Raw genomic sequence first — 15,394 nt, forward strand, 5'->3', positions numbered from 1 at the left:
CTTGACCCATTTTCTTGCCGACCACCCCGGTCTCACACTTTCTCAAGGTCAACGGGAATGAGGCCACAGACAGCCGTTGGTGGGACGGGCCAGGAGGGTGATGCCCACGCTGGGCACAGGGAGAATTCCCAGCAGGGAGGCGTGTGGTGCGGGGCCGGGAGCATGAGCGCGGGGCCCCTCCCCAGCCCTGTCAGTTGTCACGTGCCCAGGCAGCTGGCAGTCTTGCGTCAGTGTCTCTCTCCTCCAAAATGGAGCGAGTTCAGGCCTGCAACCCCTCACCTGAAACCCGTGAGGCCAGCTTTTGGAAGATGGTGCCGTAGACAGAAAAGATGACCGAAGCCGAATATTAGGCACCGCCCCCACGGCGCCTGGGCCAGCCCCTCACCGAACCCAGTGGTGCACCCGCAGGGAAACAGCCGAATGTGCACAATGAGGGGGCAGTAACGCCCACAGGAGCATCCTTCAGGACGGTTCTGCTTCCAAATGAGTTCACGGTTATTTAACCCGGTTCTGCCATCAAATCGGAAACGGAAGGCCTTATGGTTTTTCAGAGCCTTTTGAACTTTTGAATTGAGGAGGGGCTGAGGCCCTGCCACCCCTGCCCCTTGGGGTGGTTACAGGGTGAACGTGAGCCGGTGTGTGGCCGCCGGTCGCCCCCAGCTGGCTCCCAGCAAGCGCTCTGTGAATGCATGCCGTCCGGGTGATTGTAAGAGCGGTGCCGGGAGATGCTGCTTAGCATCCCCGCGCAGCCAGCAACTTCCCAGGCGCCCCTGCTCTGTGCCAAGTCCTGAGCAGACAGCAGACCAGGCAGGAAGTCTCCTGGACTCCCCTTCCCAGGCCCCCTCCTTCGGCAGGACAGAGCTGTGGTGGGCTGAATGCCTGCAGGTGCTGTGGGTCGGGGAGGGAAGGGGCAGCTCCGAGCATGGGGTGGGCAGGGCTGGTTCTCAGAGGTCTAGTGTGTCCTTAGCCGTGAGACGCAGGGACCCTCAGGGAGGGCATCACGGGCACAAGTCGGGGGGTGGGGGGTGGCGGTGTCCAGGCTGTGTCTCCTTCCTGTCCCCTCCAGGCTGCCAAGCTGAAGACCAGGCTGACCCTGATGGAGGGGTGGCTGCAGGGGTCTGACTGTGGAAGGCCCTGGGAACCAATGGACTTTCTGCAGGGAGAGGCCCCTCGGGGGGACAGCTACCAGGGCCACCACCTACTGCAAGGTACAAGGGGAGGCCGGGAGGCAAGGGGCGCGCTGGCTGGTCAGATGCCCCCTTCACTCTGGTCTCAGATGCTTGGAAGGCTCCCAGCTCAGCCCCAGAGAACCCACTTGCTTGGGAGAGCCTGACATCCCTGCCACTGTGGGCTCCTCCCACGACACAGTCCTGCCTCCCCATGGACCTCTCCTCCAAGGCCCTTGCCCGGTGGTACTTAATTAATATCAGCCTCTTTACTGTAGCATCAGTCCTGCCCCCGGGCCCCACCCATACTGTCAGCTCAGCGGGACTTTAAGTCCGGGTTCCTTCTCTAACGCACGCGCTCAAGGCGCTGTCCCAGGTGCTGAACAGGTATCTCCCTGGCGTAGAACACAAATGAGTAGATAGGGAAAAAGACTGTTACGAACGCCAGGTGGAGTGTGGCGTTCTGAAACTTTGGGAGCCTTGAAGGCAAGTTGATTATTTTGTGACATGTCATGTTGATAAATACCCATTCTCCTTCGAGCTGAGCACGGTTAGTAAAACCAATGATCAGAACAGGGAGCTGCGTGCTGCAACGCCCGTTCTGAGCCCCGCTGCCACTCGCACTGCTGACTCGAGGCGCTTTTAGTGCGGCCCCAGGTTTGGGGATGTCTTGTGGCTCTAGAAGGTCTGGCTCCTGCCAGTTCCCTGTCCGCGGCTGACTTCCTGTGTGCGGGACCTTGGGTGCCTGGGCCTCAGCCTTTGCATCTGTAAAATGGGAAGGCTCTTCCTGGGGACCTGACTGGTGGTGCTCAGGCCTGGTGCTGGCAGCAAGCTGTGCCCAGGAAGAGCAGAGGGCACCGATGGGGTCCCCCGAGGGTGGGGGCTTCAGTGTGAAATCTCGGCCGCCCTGTGACCCCCTGGATTGCGGGCTTTCTGCAGGGTTCCGGGACGCCTTCCTGGTGCAGGTGACAGGCCTCGAGGGTGCCGTGAAGGCTGCCCGGGAGCAGCTGCAGGCGCTGAGCAGGGGGGCCCGCTGTGCCCAGGCCGGAGCCGACAAGACCTGCATCCAGCTGGCAGACCTGGGAGTGGCACTGGCGTCCTCGGAGGAGGAGATCCTGCACGCAGCCACCGTCCTCGCGTCTCTGGTACCCAGGGAGCGCCCTCCCCACCCTGAGCCCGGGCTCCGTGCCTGTGGCCCCGGGGACACCTCCTTTTGCTTTGGGGAGACTCGGTTCCTCCCCGGCCAAATGGGAGGCACAGAGAGCCTCCTCCGCTGGTCCAGTGAGGTAACGTGCCGGGAACGAGGCATAGCCAAGCAGGCAGTGAGCGAGTGCCCGCAGGGGGTGGGGGTCATGACGCACTTCCATGTTCCAGGGCTCTGCTCCCCGGATGCTGACTGAGAGCAGCGTTTCTGAAGTAACTGGGGCTGCCCGGCTCTGCCCGGTCACTCAGCCAGGTGTGGCCCCTTGCCCTGCAGGGCTGGGCCATCCGTTCTCCTCTTTTCCTCTTTTCTCTAAAGGTGGTTCCCCAGGAGGTGCCCGGCCAGCCCACCAACTGGAGCCGCCTGGCCACAGAGGCCCGTGCCCTCGCCAGGAGGTGAGCCCCGGGCCCTGGGAGCGTGGTGAGGTCCTGCCCACACCTCATGAAGGGAGCCCAGCCCTTCTTCTAGGGGTGCCAGGGTCAGGGTCAGCCCCACAGGTGTCCCCGCTAGGAGTTGGAGTCAGATGAGGACAAGCGCTGCCTGGCTGGGGGAAATGTCGCCCCCGTGGGAAGGATCGGTGTGAGCACCTCCGAGATGCCAGGGATGGGGCTCAAAGGCACCTTGGACGACCGAAGGCACCCACGCATCCCGTCTTTTTTAAAATAACAGCTTTATTGAGATAAAATTTGCATATCCTAAAATGCACCTATTTAAAGGGTACAATCCAGTGGTTTTGAGTGTATTCACAGAGCTGTGCAACCAACCCCACAATCATGTGAAACATCACCCCAAAACAAACCTGCACCCTCGCGATCACTCCCCATTTCTCTTCAACCTCCCCAGCCCCTGGCGACCACTAACCTCCTTTCTGTGCCTATAGACTTCCCTATTCTGCACATTTCCCATAAGTGGGATCACACAGTCTATGGTCCCTGGCTTACGGTTTCTTCCAGTTAGTAGAATGGTTCAAGGATCGCCCAGGTGTAGCATACCCAGCACTTCATTCCTTTTCGCAACCACGTAACGTTATTGTATGGCTATGAGGCGTTTCGCTTACCAGTCGTCCATCGACGGATGTTGGGGCTGTGTCATCCACTGCCTTTAAGAAGCAGCTTAAGGCCCTAAAAACCCAGAATCTGCCGCAGTCTTCCCCTTTGCCTGTACTCTAGGGACCTTAGACCCATTTCACAGATGAGAAAACAGATTCGGAGACGGTAAGCGACTTGCTTAAGGACACACACCTTGCAAGTGAGAGAGTCGGGATTGAACCCCGGCTCTCTTGACCACCCTCTTCTATGCTGCCTTCATTAGGGTGACCGTACAATTTATTGTCCAAGGTGAGATTTCACGGGTGATACAGGGTCCTATTCCTCGTTCTTCCAGGACAACAGGTATACACGCTGTGTAACAGGGACAGGGGTGTGCCTCCCCTTCCTGTCCGTCTTCGTCACGTGTCAGGCAGAGAGGGCGCTGTTCTCTGGGGTGGCAGGAGGCCCAGGCCGTGGGGGCTGTGGGTTGGCGCCACGGCCCTCTTCCTTGTGAGCCCTGGGCCACGGTCGGTGGTATTTTCATTCAGCCACAAGGACACTGCTGCCAAGATCACGGCCACTGCTCAGCGGGCTCTGCGTGCCTCCAACGCCAGCTACACGCTTCTCTGGAGGCTGGTGGAGGGCAGCGTGGTTCTGGAGGCCCAGCGGGAGCTGGAGGACAGGTGAGCCCTCCCGGGAGTGGGTGGGAGCTTGGTTTGCCTCCTGGAATCGACGGGGCCTGGCCAGAGGCTGTTGGTTCCGGACCTGGCTTCCTTTCCCTGACAGGCTATGGGGTGGGTCAGGATGTGTGGGGTCTTGGGCCCGATTGCTGGTGTCACAGGGACCCATGCATGCGTGGGGGTGCAGCTCAGCCTCCGGAGAGGACAACAACCTGAACAAGGCGGACCCCCTCTCGCCTGCAGTAACCCCAGCCCCACCCCATGTCCCTGAGACAGCTCCTCTCCGCCACCCGCCTCCGTCTTCGCCTCTACTTCCCTGCTGTGGTGGCCTCTTTATATCTCTCTTGGTCAAAGGGTCAATGGAGACCCACCAAGATCTGCCTGAGCCCCAAGGGGACTTCCTAGATGGGAGAATCTGATTGGTCCAGCTCAGATCAGGTAGCCAGCCCTGAGCCAATCAGCATGGCTGGGTGACCCACTCCTGTGGGGGCTTTGGCTCTCGGAGAAGGGGTGAGGGATGGGAGGGAGCCAGGTGGAGGTATCCACCCTAGCAGTGCCCATGGTGGGAGGAGCTGGGTGGGGTGGGTATGGGCAGCTGGACAGGACAGGAGAGCTGTTCTAGTAGGTTGATTACAGCAGCTCAGGGCTAAAAGGCCACAGAGCGGTCATGCAGCCCAGGGGTCGCCATGTCCAAGGTCACCCGAGGGCACGGCTGAGCCCAGACCCAGCCTGGGCCGCGGCCCCTTTCCCAGCACCAGGCATCTTCCTCCTTACGATTCATCCAGAGGAGCCAAACATTTGCAAAACGTGTGGTTCTCAAGTGGACGCCAAGTGCGAGCCCTTCAGAAAAGCGTGACTGGATTGAGTGAATGAAGAAACAAGAATGTGGTCCTTCTACTGCCGTGTCCATTCATTCGAAATGGGCAGAGTGGCGGCCAGCTGCTGGTCCCCCTCCACAAAGGGAGGGGAAGCGGGGAGGGGCCTTCGAACATCCAGGGCTGGGGGAGGGGCGCAGGACCGTGATGGGGAAGGGAGGCCCTGCGCCCTGTTCCTCGGGCCACCTTGACTCTGTCTCCCCTCAGGTACCAGGAGGTCCAGGGGGCCCAGAAGGCTCTGGGCACAGCTGTGGCAGAGGCGCTGCCCGAAGCGGAGAGGATGCTGGCCGCCGTGCAGCAAGTTGGCGCAGACGCAGCCCCGCGCCTGACCTCGCCGGCCGCCCCTGCAGCACTGGTCAGCTCGGCCGCGCTCCGAGTTCTGCGCGGGGTGGGACAGGGGAGAGCGTGGCAGCTGGGAGACCAGCGGGGCCCTGGGAGAGGCAGATGCTGAGGCTTATTTTTAACCGTCGATAAAAAACAAGATAATCCTCCTCCAGGCTTGGCAGAGCGCCCGCCTGGCAGAAAGCAAGGGCTTGGCCCATCGAGGCTGTTGATTTCAATAATAATATCAAGGCGGGCTCTTCCCCATCACAACGCCTTAGCAACGGCACCAGGCAGACTTGGGATGGATCCCAGCTCCGCCGCTCCAGGCGTGACCTTGGCCTGGCCCGCCTCTCCCTGGGCCTCAGTTACTTGTCTGTCAGGTGGAGCTGCATGTCCACGGGGAGTTGGGGGGATTGGTCAGTAATGCACAGGTGACCCTCAGTGTGTGCCGGCCTCGTCCCTCTGTCACTCTACACGTCTCACCTCTGGATAAATTAGCTCCATTGCATCTTCTCAGTAACCCGGCCATCCCAGAACTCGGGAACTGAGCTCTGAACAAAGCTAAGCTTATAGGAATGCATTTGGGGTGAACCATGGGCAAGACGGACCGGCCCAGCTGCTTACGGGGGTCTTGGCTTCTCCCCGCATGTGAGGGAGATGCGGTAGTGATGCCTGTGGAGAGGGACACCGCTAGCGACACGTTCGGCCCTGAGCGCTGGTTTCCCGATGCTGCCGAGGCTGCTAGATAACGTGCAGCACCTGCCGGCGATGCTCCTCTAGACCCAGAAAGCCCCAAGTGGCAAGTGCACCAGCCCCAGGTCTTAGCTGAGTGACTGTGGACCTGGGGAAGGAGCTGCAGGTCACGGAGGTTAGCTGGTTTGCCTGAGGCTGCGAATCCGGCCTCCAGAGACAGGGCTGACCCTACTGCTGCCCGGTGTCCACATGCCCCTGGTGCCTCTCACCCAGGAGAGATCTGCCCCGAGGCCCTTCCTGCCAGGTCTTGCCTGAGCCTCCTTCTCCCTGCAGCCTCAGAATTCCCGGACCCGGGACCTGAGCCGGAAGGTGCAGGCCCTGGAGAAGACAGTCGCATCCAGAGAGCGCGTGATCACTGAGGCTGCCCGGGCCCTCCAGGCCACCGCCCGCACCGCACTGCACAAGGCGGAGCCCCTCACCCAGGTGGGCGTGTCCTTTGGGGCAGGCACCTGGCGGAGGTCAGGGCTGCCAGGGGTGTTCTGGGAGCCGGGTTTCAGGGGACAGAGGGGCAGAAACCAGAGTCGTGCTTTTCATTTCTCCAGTGCCTCCCCCCAAACTTCAGAGAACTCACAGGCAGCCAGGGCAGGAGACAGATGGACAGACAGAGGGCAGGATGGACAGACACACGGCAGCACCCAGGGCCACGCCCACCACCCTATTCAGCACTAGTTACAACTGGATGGGTTCTCTTCATTTGTTCTTTCATTCACTAGTTCACCTGCCCAGTATTTCTCGAGCACCTACTCTGCTCATATTGCTGAACCACACAGGTTAGCATTTGCAGCCCAGAAAGGGAGACAGTCAAATGAGGGAATCCATCCATCAAATCCATATTCTTTTTTAAAATATATATATTTTTATTGATTTCAGAGAGGAAAGGAGAGGGAGAGAGAGAAACATCAATGATGAGAGAGAATCATTGATCAGCTGCCTCCTGCACGCCACCCACTGGGGATCGAGCCGGCAACCCGGACATTGTGCCCTGACCGGGAATCGAACCCTGACCTCCTGGTTCATAGATCGATGCTCAATCACTGAGCCACGCCCAGGGGGCCAAACCCATATTCTTTATCTGGTCTTGTTTAGTGGCGGGGGGTGGGGGCGGGAGACACTGATTTTCTGTGATGGAAGTTGTACCACACACAGATTTGCTCCGTGAGGCACAGCGGCATTCTGAAAAGAAATCGCTTGTCCTTCTTGCCCTTCGCTGTCATGTTTGTTTTCCTGCAGGCTTTGCAGGGCAGGTAACTTCTTGGGAGAGATACTCGAGGATTAACATTTGTGTAATAAAACAGACCAGGTATTCGTGGCAAACATCATCACTGTCAGAGTTTAGGTGATGTTTTGGGACCTAGTCCAGTAGGGTTTGGTGCCCAGCTGACCAGACTCCAGGCAGCGCACCTGCACGCCACCTGCCAGCCTCCCTCTTCCCTTTCCAGCTGCAGCAGGAGGCCAGAGCTGCCCGGACCCGGGCTTCCTCGTCCGTCCAGGCTGCCACAGTGACCGTCATGGGAGCGAGGACCCTGCTGGCTGACCTGGAAGGTACTCAAGCCTTGCTGAGCCCGAGTCTTGTGGACGCACAAATGCCCGCGACAGCCAGCTGAACGGGCTTGGCTGCAGGGGACAGGAGTCCAGTCACGTGGGCATAAACCAAGCGGACAACGGCCTCTGTGGCTGTTTGTCTCTCCCCATCTCACATATGACTCACCAGGGGCTTGCCCACGTGGCCATCCCTCACCAGACCACATGCAGAGCCCTCAGAGCCAGGTGGGGAGAGAATCTGACGCCATCAGCCCTGGTCTGGTCCATTCTGGCCAGGGCTCCCGTTACCTGGGACACACGTGACTGCTGTGGTCCAATGCGGAGTTGGGGCTACGGGGAGGGGCACGGTTCTTTAGAAGGGGGTGTGGGTGGATGCCAGTCCAGGTCTCTCTTTGAGTCCCGTTTTGCAGATGGATAGACTGAGGAGAGGAAGTGCTGTCTGAATAGAAACCAGCCAGTATTACAGTTCTCACCTCGGTGTCCCCCTGCATCGTGGGCTCCTGTGATGTCCTCTTTGCTCCGCCCCCTCACTCTTTATTTGGGAGCTGGGTAAGGCAGGGACGTACTCCAGGCCCCTGATGCCTCTTAGGGTCTGAGACCAGAAGTCAGGCCTCTGCCATCATCTCGGTTCCTCGGCCTCCCTCCCCAGCCCCACCCTCTGCCCAGAAGCCATGGGCCCAGACCCTCTGGGCAGAGGATGAACTGGGAGAGCCTCCTATTCCCGGGGCTCCTGTGTACGCTGAAGTCCCATTGGTCAGAGGGCTTCCCTTGGGAAAGGCGTGGCCGTGTGTGCTTGTCTCGGATTCATGTTTAGGAGAATGTAAACGGGGTGATAAATAACGATGGAATATTGGGACTTTAGGACATTATAAGGGCGTTGCAACCCTCTCACCAGACAGGAGACCCATCCACCCGTAGCTAGCTTGCTCTGGTGGTGGTGTGTTCCTTACCTCACAAGGTATCAGCTTCTCATTGTTGGGTGGTTCTGAGAGTAAGAAGGTTCCTGCAGGACCAAAATGAAAATGCGCCTCCCTGGCACTGCATCGTCATGCCCCCCGGACACACTCAGACCTCTCACCACAGCTTCTCTTCCCCACTCCCACCCCTTTTCAGAGACACCCCCTCTTCCCACCAGCCGGCCTGGGCTCAGCTGGCATTCAGGATGGAAGGGAACTTTGCCGAATGAAACGTGGCGCGGCCTTCCCCAGGGCGCGCTCAGGGCCCCTCGCCCACACTGTGCTCTTCCAAGAGAGGGTTTGTGTTCAAACAGGCTTAGGAAACACCTTGTGCCACAGGCCGGACAGGGCACAGCTTAGAATAGCAAAGGCTCTGAGAAGTCCTGCAATGGAGAAGCCTGGTTCACTGTATTTTCTCTTCATTGGCATTCCTCCCTGACATTGATGACACCCTGAGGAGGTCACACACATCCCATGCATCTCTGCCTTTACTCGTGTTGTCTGAGGGTCCGGGGCTGGTCAGGCATCTGCAGGCTCTCAAGCCACGAGCTGGGCCCTCCTGACAGCCTCGGCCGGGCTTGCAGGAATGCAGCTGCAGTTCCCTGGGCCCAAGGACCAGGCCATGCTGAGGCGGGAGGCAGGCATCGTCAGGGGCAGGCTCCTTGCGGATGCAAAAAAGAAGACCAAGCAGGCGCAGAGGATGCTGGGAAACGCGGCGTCCGTGTCCTCCGGTGCTGAGAAAAAGGGCAAGGAAGCCGAGCTGTTGGCCAAGAACAGCGCCAAGGTCAGGGACACGGATGTGAGGACGAGGGTGTCCCCGTGGGAGAGCTGCCCTGCAGACCCGCCCCGCCCCGCCCCTGGATGCAATGCTGAACCTGCCACACGTCCGAAGGGCTCAGCGGGTCCCTGAGCTGTGGCGCTTCACATGGGTGATTCCTCAAGACATGGGTGTCATTGCTGTCCCGGGGCGGCTGGGGGTCCGGAGGCCCAGCTGGTTCCGTAATTTAAGTCACGTAACCGGGACGCACGCAGGTCTGTTTGGCCTACACCCCCAGGCTGTTCCTTTTTCCCTGGGGCCCCGGTTCTGGCTGATCTGTGACACCTGTTGGCGTCACCCCCACAGTGGTCTTACCTCTAGAAGGATGGACTCTGTTCACCCTCTTGCCGCCCTGTCACCCCCCATAGCTCGCCAAGGCCTTGCTGAAGGAGGGGGAGAAGGCGCGCGGCCGTGCCAGCCAGCTCTCCAGCCAGGCGCGGGCCACGCTCCGGCAGGCCTCCCAGCAGGTGCTGGCCTCGGGAGCACGGAGACAGGAGCTGGAGGAGACGGAGCAGGTATGTGTGCCCAGGCCGCCACCCTGTCCGCCGGCCCCGGAGCCAGCAGGAGCCCTCAAGTGCTGCCTCCTGCGTCCTCCTGCAGGTGGGCGCTGGGCTGAGCGCGCTGGAGCGGCAGATCCGGGAATCACGCGCCTCCCTGGAGAAGGACATCAAGGCCTTGTCACTGCTGCTTGCCAGGCTGGGTAAGGGGGGCCCTGGGACCCCTCTAGGATCTTCCTGTGAGCTCTAGAGGGTGGACTGCCCCAGCTATTGTCCCTGTCATTCATTCATTCATTTACTCATTCATTCATTCATTCATTCATTCATTCATGTTGGCACGATGCTTGACCTGGGGATGCAGGAGTGAACAGAACCACCTGACCCTGACCCTGGGTGTCTCAGATAAGCAGCAAGAATGGAGGCTATAACCCAATCCTGCTTCTCCAAGGCCAGGCTCCTTAGACTCCCTGAGGACAGTGGGCCTCTCCAGGTCTTTGGTGAGAGCAGGACCTGCCCGGCATCTGAGCTCAGCCCCCTCTGCCTCTCCCTTCCCCTGGCTCAGCGCCTGCGCTGCCCACCCTTCCCCGAAGCCTTCCTGCCCAGGAATCTCGAGGCCGTAGGGAGCCGGGGCCCCGTGGAGTCCTGTGGGATGCCAAGCCATTTAGGGCTTACCTCCTCGTCACCTGGCTGGGCCCTGTCTTCCTGTTGACTGTCACCCATAATGACAAGGGCCAAGTGGGTCAGGCAGCCTGTGGACTCTGTGCCACCGTCACCACCCAGTTCAAATGTGAGCACCGGGCCCCACCCCCTCGTGTGAGTCCTGGGGAGGCTCCAGGAAGTAGAGCTAACCATGCAGGGCCAGGGCTAGACGCCCGCTGCCCGCCCCACCGCCCGCCTGGCCCTGCATCCTCCCGCACCCACACGTGGCCTCTGTAAGTGTGCGCTCCTGCTGGGTGGACGTGGCGGGTTGGAGCCCACAGGCATCATGGGCCTTCACACACACCACTGCTTTGTGGGTGAGGAGACAGGCTCAGGATTCACCCAGGGTCCGCTTTCTAAACGACAGTAATACCACCCACAAAAATTCACAGTTGCCCACCTATCTGGGAACATTCCGAGTCTGCACAGGAGCTTGGTGGGGTCCCCAGACCAGGCCGTCACCGCAGTGCCTCTCAGGCCCTCGCCTTCCTGGTGGATTGGGGGCCGTTGGAATCCTGGAAGGCTTGGCCTGGGCAAGGTCTCTGCGGTGGGGCCAGGCGGGCTCCTGGGGCTCAGGGAGCTGGCCGCACTGAGGCTCTCTGCCCTCCACAGAGTCACTGGACACCCATCGAGCCCCAGCCCGGGCCCTGAACGAGACCCAGCGGGCCCTGGAGCGCCTGAGGCTGCGGCTGGGCCCGCCCGGGTCCCTGCAGGGGAAACTGAGGCTGTTGGCGCAGGAGTCTGAGCAGCAGGAGCTGCAGATCCAGAGCTTCGAGAGCGACCTCGCCGAGGTCCGAGCTGACAAGCAGAACTTGGAGGCCATTCTACAGAGTCTGCCCGAGAGCTGCGCCAGCTGGCAGTGAGCGCTGCGGGCCGGGGCGCCACACCCGCAGGTGTGCCCAGAGCCTGCTGCTGCGACCTCCCCAGTGAACACCCTCCGAGGCCATGCCGTGGCCCTGCTCCAGCAGGAGTCATGCATTCACGGCTCCCCCGGCGTGTATACTCAGGTTCACCACGGTGGACACTCCCCCATGCACACACAAACACGCACGCCTCAGTGTCAATAACACAGACATACATGCACGTGGACATGTGTGGACACATGCCTGTGTGTGTGGTGCACACATGTGCGCAAGGCCATCTGTGCACGTACATGTATTAGAGTCAATCCACAGCTGCTTATTGAGCGCCACTGTGTGCTGCACACCCTCTGGATGCTGGGAGTTGTGTTATCTTAAGGCCGCTGTGGCTTTAACATGCCACTCTCGCTCCAGGTGGGCACCTGGGAGGCCGAGGGGGCGTCTGCAGAGATCTAAGGTGGGTTCAGCAAGAGCCAGAGCCCCAGTCCCAGAGTTACCCTCTGTCCCACTGCAGCCCTCCACCCCCACCACCCCTACACACACACACACACACACACACACATACACACACACACACGCAGCTCTGTACAAACAAGGGACAGGCAGGCCAAGAAACACAAGATCCTAGGGGGTTCTAGCAGTGGAGCCTGAGGCCCAGGACTCCTGGGGCCATGGTGCAGCCTCCTGGGCCTGTGGGGGTGGCCCCGCCCTGCGGGGATCATTGCTTCATGAGACACTCCGTTCTCAGGATCCATGAGCCCCTCTCAGCCACAGAGCTGGGCCTCAAGGGCCAGAGGGGGCCTGGATCAGGGGGCTCGGCTCAGGTAGCAGGGAGCTCCCCGTTGTGACCTCACTGACCCCAGATGGCCTTTGACCGATAGACACTTCCCAAACCGGCCCTGTGGCTCCGTGGCCCGCCTGCCAGGAGGGAGGCCCTGCTGGGTGTGGAGGCCTGGCTGCCTTTCCAGTCTGTCCTGCTGGGAATCCCCCTGTGGCCAGGCCCTGCCCGCCTCGGTCCAGGATTCCCCGGCATTTCCTTCTGGCACTCCTCCCCTTTCCCCGGGCCCTCTTCCAACAGATGGCAGGGCCTTGGCACCGGCTGCCCGCAGGGGGCCCAGGCCCTCCCACAGCTCTTCCTGCCTCCAGCAGGGGGACAGGCAGTGGCACTTCAATTCTGTTTAACGTGGAAATAAAGGACCTCTTTATTAGCCGGTGGTGCTGGCTGTGGGTACACACACACACACACACACACACACACACACATGTGTGTGACACCCAGTGCCCAGGGAGTGGCAGGAAGAACGTGCATGGATCCGCCTCGCCCACACACAGCAGGAAGGTGGCAGAAGCTGAGCCCGCTGGTTTGGCAGGGTTTTCCCACTGGGGGGATTTTGCTGGGACCACAGGCATCTATCTGCCCTCTCCCCTCTGCTCCAGGGGGCTTATCAGGCAAAGTTGAGGGGCTGGGAGTTTGAAGGGTGGGGTACAGAGAGCCCTCAGCTGACCTCTGGTTCCGTCTAAAGACACCAAAGCAGGAAATGAGCTCCAGTGTCCAGCAGCAGAGAGGCTAGTGAGGGGGAGTACCTCGGGGCAGGTCCAAGCCGGGGGGGGGGGGGGGGAGGGGGGACTTGCCAGGCAGGAGGGTGGGCAACAGCCCAGGGTTGGCAAGGTGAGGGCTTGGCCGCCCCGGGTCCCTCCGGAAATAGGTCACATGGGCAGGACCCTGCAGCGCTCAGGGCTCCTGGCCAACGAGGCCTGCGCGGAGCTGGTTTAAGCAGAAAGGAGGAGTTCAAATCCGAAGGACATGGGAGGGTCCCCTGGAATCCTGGATGGGAAGAGCTGCCAAGCCTCAGAGGCAGCCAGGCCGAGTGGCCTCCGGGCTGCTGGGCTGTGATGGGAGGCTTCCCGCTCCCTGGTCTCTGCCTCTGCCTGTGCCTCTTTGCTTCGCCTGTTCTCTCTGCAGAGCAGCTTCTTAGCTTCCCCGGCACTTGATGACGAAAGAGGCCCACCGCTCCCTCCACCTCCGCCGCACCGAGCTTACAAGTGGTCAGGTCAAATCCTTGGCAGAAGCCAGCTGGAAACTGTCCTGCTTCCACCTTCCTAGGAAAGGCCGCCCCAGCTCGGGCCAGGTCCCCTCCCCCTGCTCAGAACAAGGGTCTCTGTATCCCAGGCCATGTGGTGCGGGCTGGGCTGTGCCCGCTCCAAACCTGCGGGGGGCGGGCATTCAGAGAAAAGGTGTGGTCCTCCACAGAGAACCTGCAAACCACCAGGCTGGGCGGGGAGGGGGCTGGGGCGGCGGTGGGCAGCAGTGATCTGGCAGTGACTTGGTAGATTTGGGAGGGAGACAGGGGGCAGGGAGGTCAACACAGGAAGCTGTTGCTCTCCAGTGAGTGGGATGATTGGTGTCTGGTGTTAGGTGGTGCCAAGGAGATTGGGGGTTCTTTGAAGACCTCTGGGGCAGGGTCTGATGCCCCCAGGCCCCTCTCCCCCCCCCCCCCCCCACCGGCTTCTCTGCTGACAGCCTTCTGGTGCCTGCTGTTGGCATTAAACCTTTACCTGCCAAGCCCAGTCCCAGCATCCCCGACGGGTGGAGAGCAGGCCTCCTCTCCATTCCACAGCGACGTTCCTCGGGCCTGACATCTCGTGAGTCACGCGGTCTGGTCGTGCTTGCCGTTGTAGACACACTCTAGCCCCAGAGGTGGGGCTGCCCCTGGTGGCATGAGGCAGCTGTTGAGCATCTGGCCAGCAATGCAGCCCAGCAGCCGAGCAGTGGAAGGGGGTGGCCCCTGCCCTGCAGAATGGCTGACCCGGGGCCAACCAGCCCAACTGGCCATCTGAGCCCAGCCCGGGGCGTGAATTCCCGGGGCTTTGCTCTCAGTGGCCTGTAGGTGAGACATCTCCCATCAACCAAGGGTGGTCACTCCTAAGCCTGCTTCCCTCCAAGCTCTGCCACCTGCGTAGACCCTGAAGGTCATGTTATCACAGCCCCTGCCGGTGAGAGGGGCTTGCTTCCTCCCTTCTGCAGCCAGGAAACAGGCTCAGACGTGTCAAGTGCCTCGTCCAAGGTCACAGTTTGGCCAGATTCAACCCTAGGGGTGAATGAGGAAGGAGAATTCCTGGAACCAAGCCCCAGGGACATGCTCCGTGCATGCGTGTGTGTGTGTGTGTGTGTTGGGGGGGTGGGGGGAGGGGGCATCACTGGTGACCAGGTGCGCTGTTTGCCCAGGGCAGTCCCCGTCTGTGCCTGTGACTCCAGGTAGCTGTGACCCCAGTGTCATTGTTGGGAGTACCACCTCTCATTCTCAGAAATGACCCGGTTTGGACAGGAAACTCCAGGCTCACCCTGTCACTCCTGCGCTCCTGCGCTGTCCCTGCCCCCAGTGCCACCTCCAGGTGGACTTGCGCTGCAGACCTCCACTTCCCAACTTCGCTCTTCTGTGAAATGGGAGTGTGAGTGCTACTTCAGAGAGTTTTTAGAATAAATGACTTAACTAGATCCGGTATTGATCCCGTGCACAGTGAGTGCTCAGGAAAATCGGTTGTATTAACAACACACAAACTCATTCTAATTTTTTAAAAAACATATTTTTACTGATTTCCGATAAGAAAGGAGAGGGAGAGATAGAAACATCATTGATGAGAGAGAATCATCAATCAGCTGCCTCCTGCACACCCCACACTGGGGATGGAGCCCCCAACCCGGGCCTGTGCCTCACCGGGGAATTGAACCAGGACCTCCTGGTTCCTAAGTCGATGCTAACCACTGAGCAGCACCAGCCGGGCTCGTTCTAATTGATTTAGTGTCGCTGGTGTCCCAATGGCACTTTGTCATTATGCATCTCCCCTCACACAACGAAACGGTTTTATATTTTTCTTTCAAGAGTAAAAAAATGAGGACTGGGGGCGCACAGCTCCCTTCGGACAGTGCACACTGCGCATGGGGCGCTAGTAACTAACGGCCCCGGTGGGTGGCGCATTCACTCCCGCCGCTGCCAC

The 15,394-nt window shown here is 60.3% G+C and overlaps 1 protein-coding gene across 1 annotated transcript in view; it reads left to right on the top strand.

Moving 5' to 3' along the window:
- LAMC3 (laminin subunit gamma 3) overlaps nucleotides 1-12,606 on the top strand; it is a 51,206-nt gene extending 38,600 nt beyond the window's left edge. The window contains exons 18-28 of the mRNA XM_059658347.1: nucleotides 1,067-1,208; nucleotides 2,106-2,311; nucleotides 2,686-2,762; nucleotides 3,944-4,078; nucleotides 5,158-5,305; nucleotides 6,301-6,450; nucleotides 7,467-7,569; nucleotides 9,110-9,309; nucleotides 9,711-9,857; nucleotides 9,943-10,042; nucleotides 11,151-12,606. Coding sequence (XP_059514330.1) covers nucleotides 1,067-1,208; nucleotides 2,106-2,311; nucleotides 2,686-2,762; nucleotides 3,944-4,078; nucleotides 5,158-5,305; nucleotides 6,301-6,450; nucleotides 7,467-7,569; nucleotides 9,110-9,309; nucleotides 9,711-9,857; nucleotides 9,943-10,042; nucleotides 11,151-11,401 — 1,659 coding nt within the window. The 3' untranslated portion in view covers nucleotides 11,402-12,606. The remainder of the gene's footprint in view (nucleotides 1-1,066; nucleotides 1,209-2,105; nucleotides 2,312-2,685; nucleotides 2,763-3,943; nucleotides 4,079-5,157; nucleotides 5,306-6,300; nucleotides 6,451-7,466; nucleotides 7,570-9,109; nucleotides 9,310-9,710; nucleotides 9,858-9,942; nucleotides 10,043-11,150) is intronic.
- The last annotated feature ends 2,788 nt before the right edge of the window (nucleotides 12,607-15,394 follow it).

This window comes from Myotis daubentonii, chromosome 11 (genome assembly GCF_963259705.1).
Source record: "Myotis daubentonii chromosome 11, mMyoDau2.1, whole genome shotgun sequence".
Classification (NCBI taxonomy): Eukaryota; Metazoa; Chordata; class Mammalia; order Chiroptera; family Vespertilionidae; genus Myotis; species Myotis daubentonii.